We start from the raw sequence: 19799 nt of genomic DNA, 5'->3' as shown, positions 1-19799 counted from the left end.
TACACATGCTTAGGATGTTTAGGAGCGGGTGGTGGACAAAGGGACGACAGGGGCCAGCATCATACTGTTTACCTCTTGCAGTGATTCATGTCCGAAGAGGTCAGAACCTGTTGCCCCCCCCCCCCCAAAATCACTTTCACTCTTTGGTGGGGCCATTTGTCCCAGGTTCCACACCTTGTCAGCCAGCGTGAAATGAGAAATGGATGCCTTGTTTACAACAGTGACATCTAATAGACTAGTACATCCTCCTCCTCTCTCCCCCCCTGGCTTTCAGTGTCAGTCAAAGGATTATGGAGAGGAGGACGGGTGATTTCTAATAATGTTTTGGAGCTTCTTGAAGAAAATCCCCCCCCCCTCTCAACTTTCCTTCTCTCTGTTTTAAGTTAGCACCCACACTTCACTAAGAAGTAAAATACACACATGCTGCGAGGAGGAATTGGTTTCAGTTTTGTTTTAAATTCACAGACTGCTATCCATCAGTTGAAAGCATTTTTCCTTTATAGTCTGCCCAGCTCTGATGCGTTGCACAAAAAGGTGCCTGGCCGCTCTCACGCTAAAAAAAAAAAGGTCATACAGTCCAGTGTAATAGGTTTCTAAGTTTGTGTGTGTGTGTGTGTGTGTGTGTGTTTGTATAAGCACACATGCTCTCAGCTTTACTTTCCTGCATGCTGCATTTTATCCATTGGGGTCTGGACAAGTGGGGCTGAAAATAGCAGCATGCTGGTCACCGGTGAAGGAGTTCCACCCACTGAGTCATGAAAAGCTCAAAAGCAAGACAGCCATGACAATCCATTCACTTGTGCTTTTTTATTCCTTGTGTGGTTTACGACTCTCTGAAAGAGTTGTTATCCCTCCCAGTTCTCAGCATTGTGTGAGGGGTGCGTGTTGATTTAAAAGTGGATGAAAAATAATCACATCCTCAAGTAAAACATTTATTTTGTAATGGAATTTTTTTTTTCATCAAACAAGGCATCATGGGAAGGTTCAATCTCAAGTATCCTCTTCCTATTCTAGAAAGTGTAACCCGAATGATGTCCCATCTGTACGAAATGATACATGTTTAAGTAATGTCAGACAAAGCTTAAACTCTGGCAGCCCAGAGAAATACTGCGAAAATGTCCAACTTAACAAGTCTCTCAGTTGCAATCATGGACTCTTGTTTTTCTTAGATGAAGAAGTATCCCAATGAGAGGTGATTCAGTCTTGCTTTGCAACTCAGTATCACATGCATGTTTTCATGTTAGATCCGTAGGGAAGGCAGAAGAGGTCAGATTACTGCAATAGAACTGGGGAAGTGAAAATTGTTGAAACAAGTGACACTTTAGATCACAAGCAGATTTGCTCACTTGTTTTGATAGGAATACTATTTTAAGTCCCAATAATGGATTATATTATGAATGAAGATGGATATTTTTGCAGTAAAGGCAGTTTCCTAAGACTTTAATATTAATGTTTTAGTTTCACCCGCTTCATGCATACCCATAATTTCTCTTTCAGACTGGGCAACTTGAAAACTGCTTGCTGAAATTGTTACCAGTCAGATGTAGTGGCCTGTGGTATCTGCATGTCTTACTATGTGACCCTGCAATATAAATCACAACTCCATTCTGACATGAATGAATTGTAGTGTAACTCCAGCCATACACAGAGGGCAAACAGAGGGCAATAGAGGTCCATTCTATTGTTGGTCTATGTGGGAAATATATTATCACTATCATCATCATCAGGTTGAGTATCCTCGGATGGCTCTGACCCTCTCATGCCACCCGTCTCTATCCTGCATAGCAGCTGAAAGATCCTCAGATGGACAGCCTGTGTCATCGACAAGTTGATTGATGGAATTTCTTGCAGGCCTTCCCCCACATGTCTTTCCACGTTTGGGTGACCAAAGCAGAGTGTCGCTTACAAGTTCTTCATTGCTGCTCCAGCAATGACCTGCAAATCGAGCCCTTCATTCTCAGATAGTGTTTGAGACGGCGGATATATTGCCATAGAGACACTTCTTCGTAGGGTGCTTCTTCCAGGATACATTTAGTGCAGCGCACAGCACTCTGGCGAAAGCCCCATTAAGTTTGGATTCAAGCTGTTTAGTGAGGGTCCAAGAAGAGGATCCATAAGTGAGAACGGACTCAACTGTTGCTCGAAAAAATTCCCGCTTCAGTTTGTCTGGTAACGTGGTCTTCCAGATGCCGTTAAGTCCCTCAATGGCACCCCAAGTCTTTCCAATTCGAAGCTGCACATCTCTTTCGGTGGATTCAATGTTGCTTCCCAATTAAGTGAATTCCGAGACAGATTTGATGTTATGGCCATCTGGTGAGGAGATGATTCCTTCTTGGTTGTAGCTGATGAATTCAGTTTTCCTAGCGTTGATGTGGAGGCCTACTTGTTTTGCTGCATTTTCAAGATTGTGCAACAGCGAGGTAACATGCTCAATGTTGTCAGCGAGAAGGGCAAGATCATCTGCGTAGTCGATATCAGTTAAGGTTTGAGCAGGATGTCGACTGCTTCTCCTGGGCTTCAGTGTAAGGCCAAGCTCCTTGATTGTGTCAATGGAGGTTCTTAGTACATAATCAAGACACAGAATAAAAAGAAATGGTGCTAGCGTGTCACCTTGTAACACATATCAAAAAACTCTGTCTCCATCCGGAGAGCGAATTTATGATGGCTGCGACAGTTTCTTGTGGAAGGCCGTGAGCTAGCATGATTTTCTCCATTCTATCACGGTCGATCGACTCAAAGGCCTTTGAAAAGTCGACAAACAAAATTATAGCTGGTAGATTGTTTGCCTTTACACCCTCGACGATTCGCCTAACTGTCAGTATTTGACCAACTGTTGATCTGTTCTTGCGAAATTCATTTTGAGTTTTACGAAGAATGTTGTTAATAGATGCTGTACTCTGTTTAGCAGCATCTTGTTGTATATCTTTGCTGCTATTGCTGTAAGTGTGATCCAGCGGTAGTCTGTAGGTAGGCCGAGGTTGCCTTTCTTCGGAAAAGGAAGAATGCATCCTTCTCTCCATCGGTCGATTATCACTATAATCATAGGTTATTTTACACTATATATATATATATATATATATATATATATATATATAGCGTTTTTTTCCGAAACTGTCAATGGTGTTGTGAGTGCTCAACTAATGAGGAGCGGAATAGTGTGATATATCACGCTATGATATATGATAGTGTGATATATACACTATATATGATAGTGTGATATATTATCTGCCTACTTAAGTAGAAATATCATATTTGAGAATCCAAATGGGTTTCACCACGCTAACTGTTTGGTAATGTACATATAGTGTAATATCAAACAAAAACTAATTTTCAAAAAAAAAATTCTTCCAAATATTATAGATCTAATTTTGTGAGAAAATTTACATCACTGATTCTTATTATCGTGACTTTAGAATTTAGAATTGTTTATTGCAATATGAAAATATCTGGATTTCTTCCTGATACAATACCATTGAAAGACGATAAACTGAAATTTAAATTTCTGGAGAGAGATTTTGAATGTGCCTGCTGCTTGGTGCCCTCATAGCACGAAAGGTACGAGTCGTACCAAGAAAGTGTTTTCATAATGAGCGTCACAAGGCTTGAGTGAAGACGCTGGTGTATTATATGCGTACCTCCTGTTTATGGTGGAGTAGCTGTCGCTGGATACAGACCGCTATCTCTGTTTTTGACAAGAACTTCAGAGAGCTCAGTTTAACATGGCAGTCTATGGGAGTTTGCTTCTGTACTCTGTGCTTGGAGGCGATTTATTTAAAAACCGTAAGTCATGTCACCATGAGAGTCACACTGGGGGAGAGAGGAGACATTTCTCTACGTGTTGAAATATGAAATGTCCCTGACAGTTGGAAATTGTGAATTAAAAGAGGTTAAAAGTGGATTTTTGGGGGGGACATTTTCAGGGTTGACGGTTAAGTGTCATGTGACGCCAGGGGCGGATCTACAGGGTGGCAAGGGGTGGCAGCTGCTACCTCTGGGACACAGTCTTGCCACCCCTGTTGCCACCCCATTTATAAATCAGATAATATGTTTTTAAAGTATATTTTATGTACATGCATGGTGAAGGTCAACGAGACCCGCACCAAACTCATCTCAAACAGAAGTCGCCGATTTAGAATCGCCCTCCCCCTCACAGGCGCGGATCTACAGGGTGGCAAGGGGTGGCAGCTGCCACCTCTGGGACACAGTCTTGCCACCCCTTTGCCACCCCAGGAAACAATCTCTAGATCCGCCACTGTGTGACGCACTCAAGCTATGAACGTTCCACCAAATACACACTCACTATAAACTCTGAAACGGTCTACAAAAAAAGAAGCATAACACTTAAACTGCAATTTCGCTATACGATAGATTACCTAGATATCAAAATATCGATTTCGCTCAACAAAGCCTGAAGTATTTGGGCCCGTTTAACGTTTTAACCACGTGTCTACGTTAAACTATGGCGAAGTGACGTGGCTCTCTAGAGGGCTGGGCTTCCGCGACGACTTCCCATTGTTTTTTCTGTGGGGAAATTTTCGGAGTATTTTTGCGATTTTCGTCGCCATGGTTACTGGACTCGCTAAGAAACGTCATGGCACACCGTTCCCGGTCGAACCGCACATGCTGATGTATATTTTGCAGGTTTCTTTCTTAGAGCTGCGAGACCACACGCAGCGACATTTGTTCGGAAAAACAAGTATTGGAACAAGTATGACGAATAATAATAATAATAATAATATGCGTCAAAGCAGGCGCACAAAACTGACTGAATGAACTAGTTCATTAATCAAACTTCAACGAGTCTCTGCCTTGAACCTGTGTCTAATGAAACTATTGTAACGTGCATGGATAAGTCGACACGCTGGCCGCTAACCGGCGGGTCTGACCCTTTAGTCTAGCGGTTCGCGATGTCTCCTGCGGTGCGGGCGATACGGGTTCGCTTCCCGGCCGGGGCAGTTCCTGTGGTTGCGTTGTCCCCCGAATTCGCTACACCATTATAACTAGTCTCACCTGGTAACCACGACGTTGTTGTTTTTAATTGATTGCACGAATCCTACATTGTGAGCTGTCTGAATGGATGTTGAGAAACTGAACGAAATTCTTACAATAATCAAGACAAAACAATTAGTAGAAATATTCTGTGGTCGTCTACACCAAATGCATCATTTCATTCTTCTCAGTTGAGGTCTGATCGTTTTCAGTTTGCCAGTGACTTTTACATAATCGGGGGGGGGGTCAAATGAAGATATTGACACAACAAACGTTAATGAGGCTTAGCCGTTGTTTCTGCAGCATTTTGACCTTCTCTAACGTACACTGAAATTATTTGTAATCAGGTAGAAAAAAACACAAACAAACAACAACAATGTAAGTCAGCAATTTACAAATGTACTGTGATAATGATTTAAGAGGAGACTAGAGAGGGTCCAGTCTAACTAAGTGGGAGGGGGAGTGGTCCGTGGCAAACTTCTATGTGGATTTACGTGGAGTCTCTCTCTCTCTCTCTCTCTCTCTCTCTCTCTCTCTCTCTCTCTCTCTCTCTCTCTCTCTCTCTCTCTCTCTCTCTCTCTCTCTTCTCACACACTTGCTCCTCTCTCGCTCTCTCACACACAAACTCTTTCTCTCGCTCTCACACACACAAACTCTCCCTCTCTCTCTCCCTCTCTCTCTCTCTCTCTCTCTCTCTCTCTCTCTCTCTCTCTCTCTCTCTCTCTCTCTCTCTCTCTCTCTCTCGCTCTCTCTCTCTCACACACACACACTCACGCATGCACGCACGCACACACACCCACACATCTGGTGTGGACTGTGGCGGAGGTTTCAGTGAGCTCCGCTGAGTTGGTTCGTTACTTGCTTCTTTCCAAATACAAGACGGGAAGAGAGGGGACAACTTATCGGGACATGTAGACCAAAACACCAGGTTGTTGTTTTCCTTTGCTGGCTTGATGTTGGCCACTTCAGCCAAGGTGAGTTGTTAAGGATCTCCAGGAACAGCGCGTACAGACGCTCCTGTTGGAAACCTAACGGATCGCGCGGCAGAGGAGGATCAGCGTGATTATTATTATGACCTGTTTTAAGGTTTTTTTGCCATGACATCCAAACGAAACTCGACAAGACTCAAACTCAGGCGGTCTTTCAGCCAGCAGCTGCGGCACTCGACGTCCAAAGCTTGGGATTTACTATGGAAAAGCGTCAGGGAGCGACGGCTCGCAGGTCAGTCTGCTGTGCCTCCTTCATATCTAACAATAACGTGTGTGTGCGTGTGTGTGGGTGGGGGGGTATTTTACGTGTTGATTCCCCCTGAATGAAGCCGACCGAAGCAACTCAGAAACGAGCTCTCCCGACGAGCCGCTAGTCTCATTCATTCATTGTGAGAAGGGGTCGAAAATGTGACAGCTTTCATTTCTGAGCAGCGCTCGTGTCACGACGTTCCAGCTGCCGCTAACAAACGTCCCAGGTGAATACAGATATAATGCTTTTCTTTTTTATGGAGGATCCTTACAAATAAACAGCAGCAACTTCTTCCTCGTCTTTGCTGTCCAGTGGCGTCGTACACAAGTGTTTTCCTTTGGTCGCAGCGGAGGAGCGGAGCAGCGGCGTGCTGTCGTCAGACACAGCGCCTCCGCTCGGCCTGAGTCACATTTGCCACTACGTGGGGCTAAAGTGTCATTCGTGCTGCCGCTGGAGAAGGGGGGGGGTGTCGGGGGGTACGGGGGGGGCTCAAATCAACTGCGAAACTAGACAGATGTTATTATTAAACGGACCTTATTGGTGATGATCATCTTTTACGATTTTGCCCCCCCCCTTTTTTGTGTGTTTTATCCCCACAAAGCCTACAAGCGTGTCCGTAACTTTCCACAGTGATGATGCAATCCCCAGCCAGCTTATTAATGTGCAGCATGCTGAACATATGACGTTCAATGAGTAATGTCGCAAAGGTTCACACACACACACACACACACACACACATGATAATAATAATAATAAAACAGTGGGACATGGAGTTGTGAGAGAGGCAGTGTGCATGTGTGTGTGCGCACGAACATGCGCGTGCGCACATGCCTATGAATGAGCGAGAGCTTACGTATGTTTAAAATTTGCATTTTTTTCATTAATCTTTCCTGAACTTGAGCCTGCATGTGTAGGCCAATTAGGCTAATCTAACCCATAAACTGCACATCCACGTTTTATGCAGCACCGTGCTCGTTTGGTGTGTACGTGATTTTGAATGTATTGTTCACAAATCAGTATATTACGAGTACTTTGATTTACAGCATATTACTTGACTGCAGGACCAGTTTGGCTTTTTTAAATTATTATTATTTTCTTGTTCTCGTTCGGGTCTTCCATCAGTCTACTCGATGTCACAAGGTTTGAGATGGGATGCAGGTTTTCTTTATTATTTATGTTGCGATGACTAGAAATAAATAAAATAAATAAATAAAAACGCTTGATGGACGCCGTTTGCAGTGTCAGAATGACACCAGCAGGTGAAGTAAAACAACCAAATAACCGCTCAGTGTGGTAGTTCTTCCCTCCATATCGCCATGTGGGTTTCGGTGTCCATGTCAACGTGCTGAGCTTCTGCTGTCCACACACAGCAGGCAGTACAAGGTGCACCTCAAAACACAGCAGTACTCTTAAGCGTCCGCGGGCCGATGCCTCAGACATGGCTGTGCTCAGATATATGGGTGTTTTACACTGTCATCTTACACTCTATTCTACATACTATATCTATAGGTCTGCGCATGTAGGCTATCTCAGTGATTGGCAATGCATCTGACACACTACAGATGCGTGATGTTGACTTGCCGTTTAAGTACACACTGAAAAAACAAGGCCTTACAAAGGGGCTGTGTGCCCCTCGCCATGTGGAATTATAGAAAGAGGGCAAAACCTGTCGCCCCGCCAGATCACTTTTACTCCCTGGCGGGGCGGATGGAGATTGTTTGCCCTGGGTCCCACACCTTGTCAGTAAGTGACGAATGGGAAACGGATCCCTCGTTCACAACAGTGACGTCTAATACACTGATGAATCACCCCGCTCTCTCCCCCCGGCCTTCGGTGACAGTCACAGGATTGTGACTGACAGGGCGGATCTGTTCCAAGTTAACACCCACACTTGTATTCTACCTGTTTCTCCAGAAACAGGTCTTGCAGATGCAGCAACCTGAAGTGAAACACGCTCTAATGATCATAGCGTAAATGCTTTGCTCGCACGTGTCAGGGTATTCTTCTTCTCCCTGCCTTGATTCGGGGAGGTCACTGCAAAATGACTATTCAATATCCTAACCTGCCACCTAGGAGCCGCACAACACCACCACGGTTATAAGCGATCATCTCCTGGGTTTGTTGGTTCATCTCATGGATAACAGGTTGAAGGTGATTGGACCGATGTGTTTGCAGCCTCCCCCGTCTTGCTGTGTCACATGGCGGCTTGTTTCTCCGACCCGGACTGCAGGAAAATGTGAAGAAGGAGCCCCGAGTTTGCGTGAAACGTGGTTACTACTCGGTTCTGGAAAATAGCTGGTATGATGTGTAGACATGCAAGTGCATTTGTGTTTGTCACATAGCAAAACGACGTCCATTTGCGACTATATACTGACAGTTGCTGGCTTTCTGAGGTACAAGTCAAAGAAATGAGGCTTTTATTTTTATCACTGAGAAAACTAGATTACGTCTTCGGGAGTCGAAGTTGACCCAAGCCAAACATATAAGCACCTTAGGTAATGGAAATGTATATGCAGGGGAACATTTTTCACTTGCGATGTGTGAGTGCTTCTCTTAAAAGCGGCGGCACATCTTACATGGGTGAGCGTACTGTAACGTGCATGGATAAGAAGACACGCTGGCCGCCGTCTCGCGGGTCTGATCCTTTAGTCGAGCGGTTAGCGATGTCTCCTGCGGTGCGGGCGATACGGGTTCGCTTCCCGGCCGCGGCAGTTCCTGTGGTTGCGTTGTCCCCCGAATTCGCTACAGTACATTACATGCTCACGCAGCTCACATAATAAATCGGATTGGGCTCAGCATTTCAGCTTGTCCGTCAGCTGAAAGATCGGCGACATCTGTGGTGTGTGGAGAATAAACCGAATGTAAATCAGGAATTTTGAACCCTGGATGTCTGTGTCTGTGACTAAACCATTATAATATGCGAGCTGACAGTGTGTTTGACGGTGACGCGTCTGGGTATGAGGTGCAGGGCAGTGGGATGGTACCGAGAGGGTCACGGGTTTAGCTTGGGAATACAGTGGTGTGTGTCCACCCCTGTCAAAGTGCCCAACATATGGTTCGCCTTGCCTGCACCGAACACTGCTCCAGCTGAAAATGAGGTATATGAGCAGATGAACAGTTAAATTCCATTAACACGGCTCTAAGGTGAATCCCCCAAATCTACACGGGGGGGGGGGGGTTCTCCCTCCCCAGTTGTACCCGTCCAATTACCCCACTTTCCGAGCCTACCACATGCTTCCTCTGATACATGTGGAGTCGCCAGCCGCTTCTTTTCACCTGACAGTGAGGAGTTTCTCCAGGGGGACGTAGCATGTGGGAGGAACCAATTGCCAGTCCCCCCCCCCTCCCCGAACAGGCGCCCCGACCGACCAGAGGAGGTGCTAGTGCAGTGACCAGGACACATACCACATCCGGCTTCCCACCTGCAGACACGGCCAATTGTGTCTGTGGGGACGCCCAACCAAGCCGGAGGTAACACGGGGATTCAAACTGGCGATCCCTGTGTTGGTAGGCAACATAATAGGCCACCATGCTACCCAGATGCCCCATCTGCACTATTACTTTGAGAGAATACCCCAAATCAGCTCTGAGGCACTGCTATTTTTTGCTGAATAGACTTGTCTGAGGTTGAAATAGACCACCTGCCAGTGTTATAAGGTACCTGTCCTTTACACCTGTATTGAAACTCATCTTGCAAAAAAAACAAAAGAAGGAAGAAAATGTGGCGAGCTTTCTTCTCTAAAGGGTTGTATATGGGTGCTATTCGGTTGCTTAGCATAAGTGGAAAGTGTGTGTAGTGGTCCAACCGTGATATAATGTGTGATCTGCAGCCCAGACCTGTACACTGAGTGACTCATACTGTGTGGATCATGGGTTGGAATTCATCAGTCTGTCACATTGGGGCTGTTCTTAAACCTCTTCCCCAAACCGCAGGAAACCTAGCTACGCTGGGCTCAGGACTTCCCATTGTAGATTACACGTGTCTGTGTCTGAGTCATACCACATCAAACTGACATATAAACATTACTCGGCTGCCTCTGGACCCAGGCGGTTGCCTGAAACCTGCCGCCATTATTTTCAAATCAGGAAAACATCCCATTACACCTGGCTCAAATAATGGCTCAGCACTGGAACTTGTAGTGTATGAGAGCTGAACACTACTATAATGTGGATGTATATTTTTTTTGAATAGGATTTGGTGTGTCATCATACGATGACATCTACTGACATCGATGGCTTTGTTTTTATAGAGAGCAGCATCTCTCTTTTACAAATTAATTGGCTTATTTCAGGACCTTATTGCGTGCTGCATGCATGTGTGCGTTTGTGCATGTGTGTGATTTGAGTCTCTGGATACCTCCCTCTGCGCTATATGATCGTTTAGCTCTGAAACCCAGACAGGGCCTGTTGGAACAAGTCTGATATGGGTTGTGGCCACAGCGCCCGACACATAAAACTCCCATTAAGGACACACGACAGCCATTTCTCCATGGCATGCAGCTCGAAGTTGAACACAGGAATGTCTGTTGGGCATAACTGTAGATCCTTCAGCTACTTCACAGTCCTACAGAGATATTTGAGCGAGGACACTGACAGAAAAAACACCACGGGTCGCCATTAATCTCCTTCATTATTGCGTTGCATGGCAGTGGTTGATTGATTCGGTAAGATGAGATGCATGATTGCACCTGGCGATTTTCTAAGTCTAGACAGGGAGGGGAGGGAAGCAGCGGCGGAGAGGTCACGTCACCGTGAGCACCGTGTCATTTCAAACTTGACTCACTTTCAAGAGCTGATTTAAAATAATTGCCGACCCCTCCGCGGTGTATCCTAGAGGAACGGACGCGTGCGCACACGCGTGTGCATGTGTGGCATGACAGAGAGAGAGAGTGTGTGTGCGTACGTGTGATGGATGATTAACAGCGGCGTCAACACATTAAATCGTCTGCACAATGTCACACCACTACCCAATACCTGAGCAAACAGCACTGGCACATTAAATAGCTCCTGCCCTGGGCGTGCGGACGACCGTTAAAACATAGGGGAAGTTTATGAAAACTTGCAGGGGGCTCCGAAGTGTGTGCTGCTGAATTGTGGTCTTTGTACGCTCAAGCCGGGGTGGGTTTTGCCAGCCGCGGAGAAAGACAGACAGGGGCTGTGTTTAACTTGGTAGCTTGCCCACTTGCGCTCTATTCATACGTATGGCGTTGTGCTCACACTACACAGGCGGCCTGTATGCCAGAGGCAAGGACAGCGGTTGGCTCATGAGTGGCAGCGGGCCTGTTTGCATGGATGTGGATAGATGTTTTGAGCACCTCGTCGGTTGGCGCGTGCTACGAATCCACTCACAGCCCGCCATCGGAGGTTAAAACGTAGCTGCTGGTGTTTTGGGTTTATCACATGACGAATTACAAACGACAACAAGGTTACGATTTCTTATAAGCTATCCCCGGTTTTGCCAGATAATTCTTACTGTAGGACGGGTGAGAAAACAAAGCAGGCAGACGAAGGGTGCGAGGCTGGTCCATCTCAGATGTCGGTTAGGTAGGGTTTAGGGACTCATGGGTTCTTAATATATAGATGTTTAGACTCTAGTTTTTCTTGCCAGGTGCCTGAGCTGTTTGTAGGCCCGCTGAAAGGCTTTACTGCAGCTGGAATTGTAAGGGGGTTACGTGATGGGGGAGGGGGAACAGAAATTAGCATTCTACCACCAGGAAAACAACTTTTCCTCCTCTCTCATTCTCTCCCTCTGTATATAGTATATATATATATATAGGCCTATCCCTGCGTGGCATGGATTCACTGTTGCCTAGTAAACTTAGCACCTTTGTGAATAGCAACAGCAGAAGAGTTGTTCTTGTGCCGGGCGGGCCCCCAAAAAAGCCACTATTTTTCCAAGCCCCCCCCGCTCCCCACCTCCCTCCTCCACTGCTTCTCTCCTCACCCAGCTCAGAGGCATTCCACTGGTATTTATATTTCCCTCCAGACTGGTGGGGGGGGGGGGGTGTATTGGACAAGCGCTCACACAGACGTTGGATTCAGCTCAGCAAAGGTGGGCAGTACTCCCAGTTCCTGCCCACCATTGGCTCCCTCCACGTCACATGAGCCGCGGAGGTAGTAGAGTGAAGTGGTGTTGGCACTCCTCCCCCTAGTTTCTCCTCTCTCGCGTCTCTCAGCTCACTCCAGGCTTGTTGCGCCTATACGTGAAGTCCTCTGTTGGTTAGGAGAGTGTGCCCGTGTGAGTTGTGTAGCAGTCGGCGGTGAGGACCCCGGTGGGAGTAGAGCATTGAAACCATGTTCAGGGAGCTCGCCGAGTCGCCAGGCAGCGAGTGTCTGGGCAGCATGACCCCAGAGACGCAGGATATCTACCTGCGGATGGACCATCACAGGAGACGCTCGGGGTACAGGCTGGGCCGGATCATTGCCAGGCAGCAACTACTCAAGAAGATCGCTGGAGGTATGAGCGTTGTTTGGATTTGACCGACAGTTTAAGCTGAACAGCAGAGCTTTGGGTTGTAAAAGCAGCCTTTGCCTTGACTTCACAGCCGCGTCCTAAGTATGCGCTTTAATTACATATTTACCTGTCTCCGTGCTTTCTTCAAAGCACGCCAAGAATGACTAATACAGCTGACCTGCCCGGCCATACACTTTGTACTGTGCCAGACCAGTCTCACAGCGTTTTAGAGATTACTTTGCAGGACAGTGACCACAATGCAGAAAATTCAACTTCATGATATAATAGAGAGAATATGAGAGGAAAAAGGCATATTAGTGACTTTAGTGGGCAATGACGTGCTGTTGTGCTTGTGACAATCTGGGTTTGAGACCATCTGAAATCCTCCGTCACATGTCGTCTCGTGTTGTTCCTGAGCTTCTTGCTACTTGCCACTGTCAAACAAAGACAAAAGCTCTGTGATTTTTTTTAGATAACATATACAGTTACAGTGATGTTCCGATGTGCAATTAAAAAAAAAAAAGGGTTAGACTTGACCATCACCTGTAATGGAGGGGGAGGGGGTCTTCTGACCTTTTGGCCCTCTGAGCTATGGGGCCTAGGCCCACTGAAAAACTCAAGTTGGCAGGCAGGCAGGTTTTTTTTGGGTGATTGGTATAAAAAAAATCACGTTTTAGTGCTTTTGATATAATATTACATGATAACAACAACAGTGTCTCATTAGGAATTATGACTGAAAGGCTACTGTTGATGAATGCTATTTGTTTCGCCCTTACTCCCATCACTTTCAGTGGAAGAGGGGGGTGGTCTTCTTATATTCTACCTGCAACTATTGGTTAGACTTGAATGCACATTATAGGCTCTTTTTTTTTGCCGTGGTTCATGAACTGGTTAGTTGATTGTTCTTTCCTGCTCATTAATTTGTGGCAACTGAATGATATTGTAGCCTACATCTTATAAGTGAGTGTGTGCATTTTATGATTTAAAGATTCCTATATAGGGGTCCACTTTAAAATGCTTACACCCCTCTGAGGTGAGTCCTCCGCCACGGCCCGTCATACACTGGTAAATTCAAAGCTGCCCTTTTGCTGCTAGCTAATGGGTAGCGAGTGATGGAAACAATAGAGTCAGTTGTGTGACTGTGAATTCCCACAATATCAACAAAGATATCGGTGAGAGTCTGATATTTTTACGAGCCCTTAGCCTTGTTCAGAGGCTATTGTAAATAACCTGGGAGTTGTCAGAGTGTTTTATCACTGTTAGGCCTGCCCCTATGTTCTGCCTTTGTGCAGGGCTGCGTTTCTCTCTTTTCATTGCCTCTGCCCCTGTACCTTTCAAGGCCTGCCCAGAGAGGCCGTGGAGCAGGGCAAGCCTTGCCAGCGAAGAAGGCAAATCTCTGCCGCTGCCCCCCCCCCTTCTTCAGGCATGGGCGCCCTGGAACTGGATTAAAAGGATGGTCCACATTTCACAACAGAGCTTTCTGTTTCACTTAAAGGCTGCAGCAAAGTTGCATTGAAGTTTCCCCACCCAGTCACGCTCCCTACACTATCTGACAGCATGAGTCAGAAAACGCTCTGCGGGCAAGAGGGCGAGATTTCCTTTATAATCATAGAGGACTGAGGCAACACACATCACGTGCATCTTGTGGTCAGTAGTGCTGGGTGATATGAAATATATTAATATTGTGATAGTTATAGGGAGTTTTACTACACACATACACACACACACACACACACACACACAGTATATACTGCAAAAATATTATGTTTAAGAATTATATTGAACGGTTTGGTAAGTATAATATCAAACCAAAACTTTTTTTCTTCCAAAAAATACTTCCTCAATTATTTCAGAGTTCCTTTTCTAAGAAATTTTAGGGCACTTTACATCAATTTTAGGTTTCAATTCAGGGCAAAAAAAATAAATAAATCTGAAAGCAAAAAAAACACAAATTATAAATGAGAAACCAAATCTGTAAGCAGACACCCCTCCACCTAAAACACATACAAACTGTCTCAGCTGCTTTCAAACCCCAAAACACGTTGCACCAGAAATTGGTCCACCCCAAGGATCGGGTCCCCTGGCACAAACAGAACAATATAGTTTACGCTGTTAAGTGCCGGGAGGATTTCTGTGACTTGTATATTGGGGAAACTAAACAGACGCTGGCCAAGAGGATGGCACAACACAGAAGAGCTAACACATCAGGACAGGACTCCACAGTCTACACCCATCTACATGCCAGTGGCCACTCTTACAAGGATGAGGATGTGCATATCCTTGTTAGGGAGGAACACTAGTTTGAACAGGCAGTCAAAGAGGCCATCTATGTGAAGAGGGAACGACCATCCCTGAACCGAGTGGGGGAGATGGTACATCTGTCACCATCTTACAATACTGTGATTGCAACTATTCCCCAATCCTCTGTGAATAGTACACATGGCCACTGTAACTCTAGATAATGGTTTGCATGTGAAACTGATAATTGTTTTTGGTCACTATATCCAGTGGCGGCTGGTGCTAAAAAGTTTTTGGGGGGGGGCACAATTTACCTTGGCTCAGCACACCTGACAGCTGCTTTAATGTCCACACAGTCACAGAGTTAATAAGAAGGACAATATAGCCTATAGATTTTATCAGGGTTCGTAGACGATGGATGATTGGCAGTCGAGACGAGGCATCACGGTGGGTGTGAACATGATTGACAGCCACGAGAATTGTCCAATCACATTAGATCAATACCAATTCACTGCCAATAAAAGTGGGAGTGAAAATCTGAACAAAACCAATCAGACAGCAGCCTCAGGTCACCTGCTCACCAAAAGTTTGAGGGCTTACATAAGGTATTGTTTGGCCGGTGCCCCTCACCCAGGAAGTATATGTATTCAGACAGAAATCAACCAAATACCATTTGCAACCAATATTTAATGGCTGCTGACAGGCGCTCACAGACTGAAAGACACTTTTATTTCATAATTATTTGCATTATACATCTAAATTATATTTAACATGTTTAAGTAGATTTTCATCTCTTGATGTTTGAAGGGGGCAGTACCCCAGCACCCTGTACTGGCCAGCCGCCACTGGTTATACCACTGTATTGCTTATAAGGGGGCGGGGATACCTGCAGTCAGTTTAGACAGAAGAGGTCACTTCGATGGGTGATGAAACGTTTCTCTCTCAATAAACGTTGCGTCCAGATAAACTCGTTCAACTTTCTGGTACAAACAAACTGTAAACAAGGGACAGAAATTGTATGAGAAACAAAAATCATAAACAAGAAACGAGAATTGGGTAACACTTTATTTTAGGGGGTCGGAAATTACCTAGTAATTTCCTAGTAATAAAGTGGTAATTATCACGTAATTTCTTAGCAATAAGGTTGAAATTACCTTGTAATTTCCTAGGAATAAGGTGGTACTTTTTACAGGTAATTTTACAGCTAACCCTAACCTCACCCTAACCCTAACCTAACCCTAACCCTAACTCAAATTACAAGGTAATTTCAACCTTATTTCTAAGAAATTATGTGACAATTACCACCTTATTCCTAGGAAATTACAAGGTAATTTCCGACCCCCTAAAATAAAGTGTAACCAAGAATTGCAAGTAAGGATGCTGTCATGAAATCAGTCGCTTTTCAGATCCTTTGCCTGCTTTTACACGTTTCTTGTACCATCATTCTTGGTTTCAGGTTTTTTGCTTTTGGATTCTGGCCCCGTTTTGATGTGGGTTGGGCTTAGTGGGTCCTATAAGCCACTTAGCAAATGATCGAGACATGTCAACGGCAGGTTGAAGAATCACCTTGGAGCCTCCCATCTAGCTTCACTGGTTCAAAACATGGAGATGGTGGATAATCAAATGCCTGGAGTAGGGATCCTCCTACTTAATATTTGTGTGAGGTTGTTGTTGTTCTTTGCTTTCAGACTTTTTGACCCCAAAGTGACACCATACATTGGTGCTGGTCATTAATTTAGACTACAAATATGTGTATCAGGATATGACAATAGCCAAAATTCCTCCTAATACCATACCATTGAGAGAAGATAAATGATAGTGCTGAACTATTGCCCAGCCTTATCATGCAGAAGGGTACGCAGGACTTGTTTGTTTGATCACGACGCGTTGGAGCACTTTGCAGACACAGCAGACTTCTTCTCATGAGGGACTCTGGGTGGTCAGATGGTTCCAGGCGTGTGGAGTCATGTAAGTGTTTTCGGATTACAGATGTCTGCTCTTGTCAGACAAACCAGACGTTTAGGTCGTCTTCGTAGAGCACCGGAAATTTGTACACATTTGTCATGTGCTGAGATAGCTTGATGTGAGATAATAATGCTCTTTGACTCTCTTATTTACATGATTTACTGATGGTAGTGATATTTTAGGAGTGACGTAAATGCAGTGTTTGGCTTTGTTTTGGATGTCCCATCCAGTTGCGCGGTGACCCGGGTGAATATTAACCTGGAAGGTTTTCATTATTTTTCAGTTACCGGAGGCCTCTCGAGCAAATTGCTTGTTTCAAATTGCTTCTCTGGCAAGATTTGACTCTATGGGTTTATTAAGCTAGCTGTGCAATGACCAAAGTCTTTAGTAAATCCTATTAAAACACCCCCCCCCCCCAAAAGTAATGTTATTTAACCTGCTGCGAGTGACCATCTCTTAACCTCAGCCAGTCAATACAACCACAGTCTGCACCGTATTTCAAGTGAATTTGAACCTTTTGATTTGAAAATACATGCTTTAAGTAAATCTAAAATATTTTATCTATAATAAAATACAGTCTTGTGTATAATTTTGCCGTTTCTCACTCGGTTTGCACCCGCGATGCACCCAAAATAACTGGTTAGCGAAGACAAGGTCAAACCTTTCAGCCAACAGGAGAAAGTATTTCTGTCTGTAAACCACACTGTTATCTTTTGCTGTGAGCAAAGACCAGATAACGTTTTATGCAGGAATCAAACATGATTTTAATACTCCCGCTTTTAATTCTTTTGCAGCTGGGCTTGTTATATACCTTCTGTGGCATCTGACTGTATAAAGTTAACACCTCGTGTTTGACACCTGTTGGTTTTTTAAGCGTCTCCATCCGATCAGTGTCAACAAATGGAGTCCCTAAATGCAGGCCTACATGTCCTATGTCAGGGGTTCCCAAAACTTTTCATGCTTTGACCCACTTGTGGAGACACCCACCAAATATACTGTGCAGCGAATTAAGCAATGAACTCTCAATACCTGTCAAAAAGCAGGATAAGTAACAGTCCTCTATATGGTTCATCAGTGTTTCCAGTCTTTAGTCATGGGCTACCAATGATCAGATGAATGAGACAAGGCCACATTAAACATTATTGTAGTGGGATTTCTGAACACAAATCATTGCATAGTCTAAACTGTCTCATAAAGTATGAAAATAGAAGTTTTCTTTGGTGTTTTGATTTTTTTAAAAATCTGTTCACAAAAAAAAGGAAAGAAAATAAAAGTACCTTTTTTTGCTATGTGCAGAGAAAATGTGGTTATTGTGGACATCCTGCCCCCCCCCACCCCCCACCTGGCCAGCTCATGATTTGAAAACCACTGTCTTAAGTCCGATGTGCATTCTTCCACACCTGCAAAAAAGCTGGACCAGTGAAGAGTAAGCAACAGCTGATCATGTGATCAAATTCTGTCCGCATTTCATTTCCATTGCAATTTATTGCGTTTCTTAATATGGAGTGAAAACTATATACCCGTCAAGTGAGCGGGCAAAATGTTATGCAAATTTTGGGGGCGAAATTTGCATAAAAACACATGGGTGGCAACGCAGTTTATGCCCCGCCTCAGCTGAGGTGGCACATGGGTATGTGAAAAGGCCCAGTGAGGTGGCATTGTGAGAGCCTGACTGCAGAGAGTCAGTGGATTCATCTTGCCAGTCTTCTGCCGGCTCTGTTGTGTTGACATAGCAGGCTGAAAGTGAGTGGGGGGGGGGGGGCGTGGTGACTGGCAGAATTACTCATGTATTGTTTCACCCCGAATTCCAGACAAGCTTGTGGGGTTTTAGTTATGTTTCCAATTGATGGTATTAGTGTGGGGCTTCACTTTAGCTGGTGACAGTGTGCCTGAGCAGATTCATACAGTGAGTTGCTTTCCGTTAAAGAAAGTACTAAAAAAATGTTTTAATACTCAAGTAATGCCTAGTTAATTTCTGCAATTTGTAGAGTAGCAACAGTTGAGGGGTCTGTCCTTCTGGAAAGTACCATAAAAGGAACTAGGCTTTGCAGTGATATTGTTGTGCCAGGAAAGAGACCCGTGCGTGAATATGTCTCTTTTTCAGTAAATATTGCCAGGTTTTTGGAGTTTTTTTCTCTACCTCAACACTCCGGAGCGGCTACTGTGCATCTGCAGCATTTTGCTCTGCCAGCCCTCTGTACTCAGCCTTTGGCCATCTGGAGGCCAGACTCTTAAGATTTCTGCATCTGCCGCTGCTACTCATGCTTCAGAATGAGGAATGTTTCACAACCATATTTAACTGTATTCTCTGTCACCCGCAGAGCCCTAACACTTACCGCACCTAATGCATTCAAATACCTAGAATTCATGTGCGTTTTTACACCCTCGGACACACTACATCGTCTGTGCAGAGTCCATGAGCTATTCATGGCATTACTGAGAGGAAATTTGGTACAAGGATCTAGATTTAATTCCCCATTTGTAAAAAAAGAAAATTATGTGAGTGACTCCATTAGAGCAAAAGTCAGTTTCCTTGGATATCCTGAATAATGACTAAATGGATACTTTAAATGGAGTCTGAAATACTTTTTGTGTTAAAAGAGTTAAAGATCTGCCCAAAAGCTAAATTCTAATGGTTAGTGTTTGGTCACTGATGACTGGTAGAATAAATAACTTCTGCACATGGCCGTGAACTATTTCTAGAGCCGGAAGGAGACATTTTTTAACACCATTTTTCTTGCAGCGGTTTACTTTGGCTGAGCTCTAAACCATGCCCGGAAGCTTGCTCGCTGGTTCATGTGTTCAACAACGTCTGTTGTGTTTTTGGACAGGAAGTGCTGTCCAGTGTGATGGCGATGTAGCTGTTCTTCATGGCTTATTGACCTTGGTGCAGCCAGTGGGCTCCTGCTCTTCA

At 44.8% G+C, this 19799-nt stretch overlaps 1 protein-coding gene across 3 annotated transcripts in view; it reads left to right on the top strand.

The window, feature by feature from the left end:
- stard13b (StAR-related lipid transfer (START) domain containing 13b) overlaps positions 1–19799 on the top strand; it is an 84253-nt gene that overhangs the window by 37690 nt on the left and 26764 nt on the right. The window contains exon 1 of one of the 3 annotated variants that reach the window (XM_056283785.1): positions 5927–6210. The exons of 1 other annotated variant lie outside the window; for it this stretch is intronic. In XM_056283785.1, coding sequence (XP_056139760.1) covers positions 6087–6210 — 124 coding nt within the window. In that variant the 5' untranslated portion in view covers positions 5927–6086. Of the gene's footprint in view, positions 1–5926; positions 6211–12462; positions 12686–19799 lie in introns of those variants that run through there. One more of the 3 variants, XM_056283784.1, reaches the window with a different exon arrangement.

This window comes from Lampris incognitus, chromosome 7 (genome assembly GCF_029633865.1).
Source record: "Lampris incognitus isolate fLamInc1 chromosome 7, fLamInc1.hap2, whole genome shotgun sequence".
Classification (NCBI taxonomy): Eukaryota; Metazoa; Chordata; class Actinopteri; order Lampriformes; family Lampridae; genus Lampris; species Lampris incognitus.
This window is presented reverse-complemented; position numbering and strand designations above follow the sequence as displayed.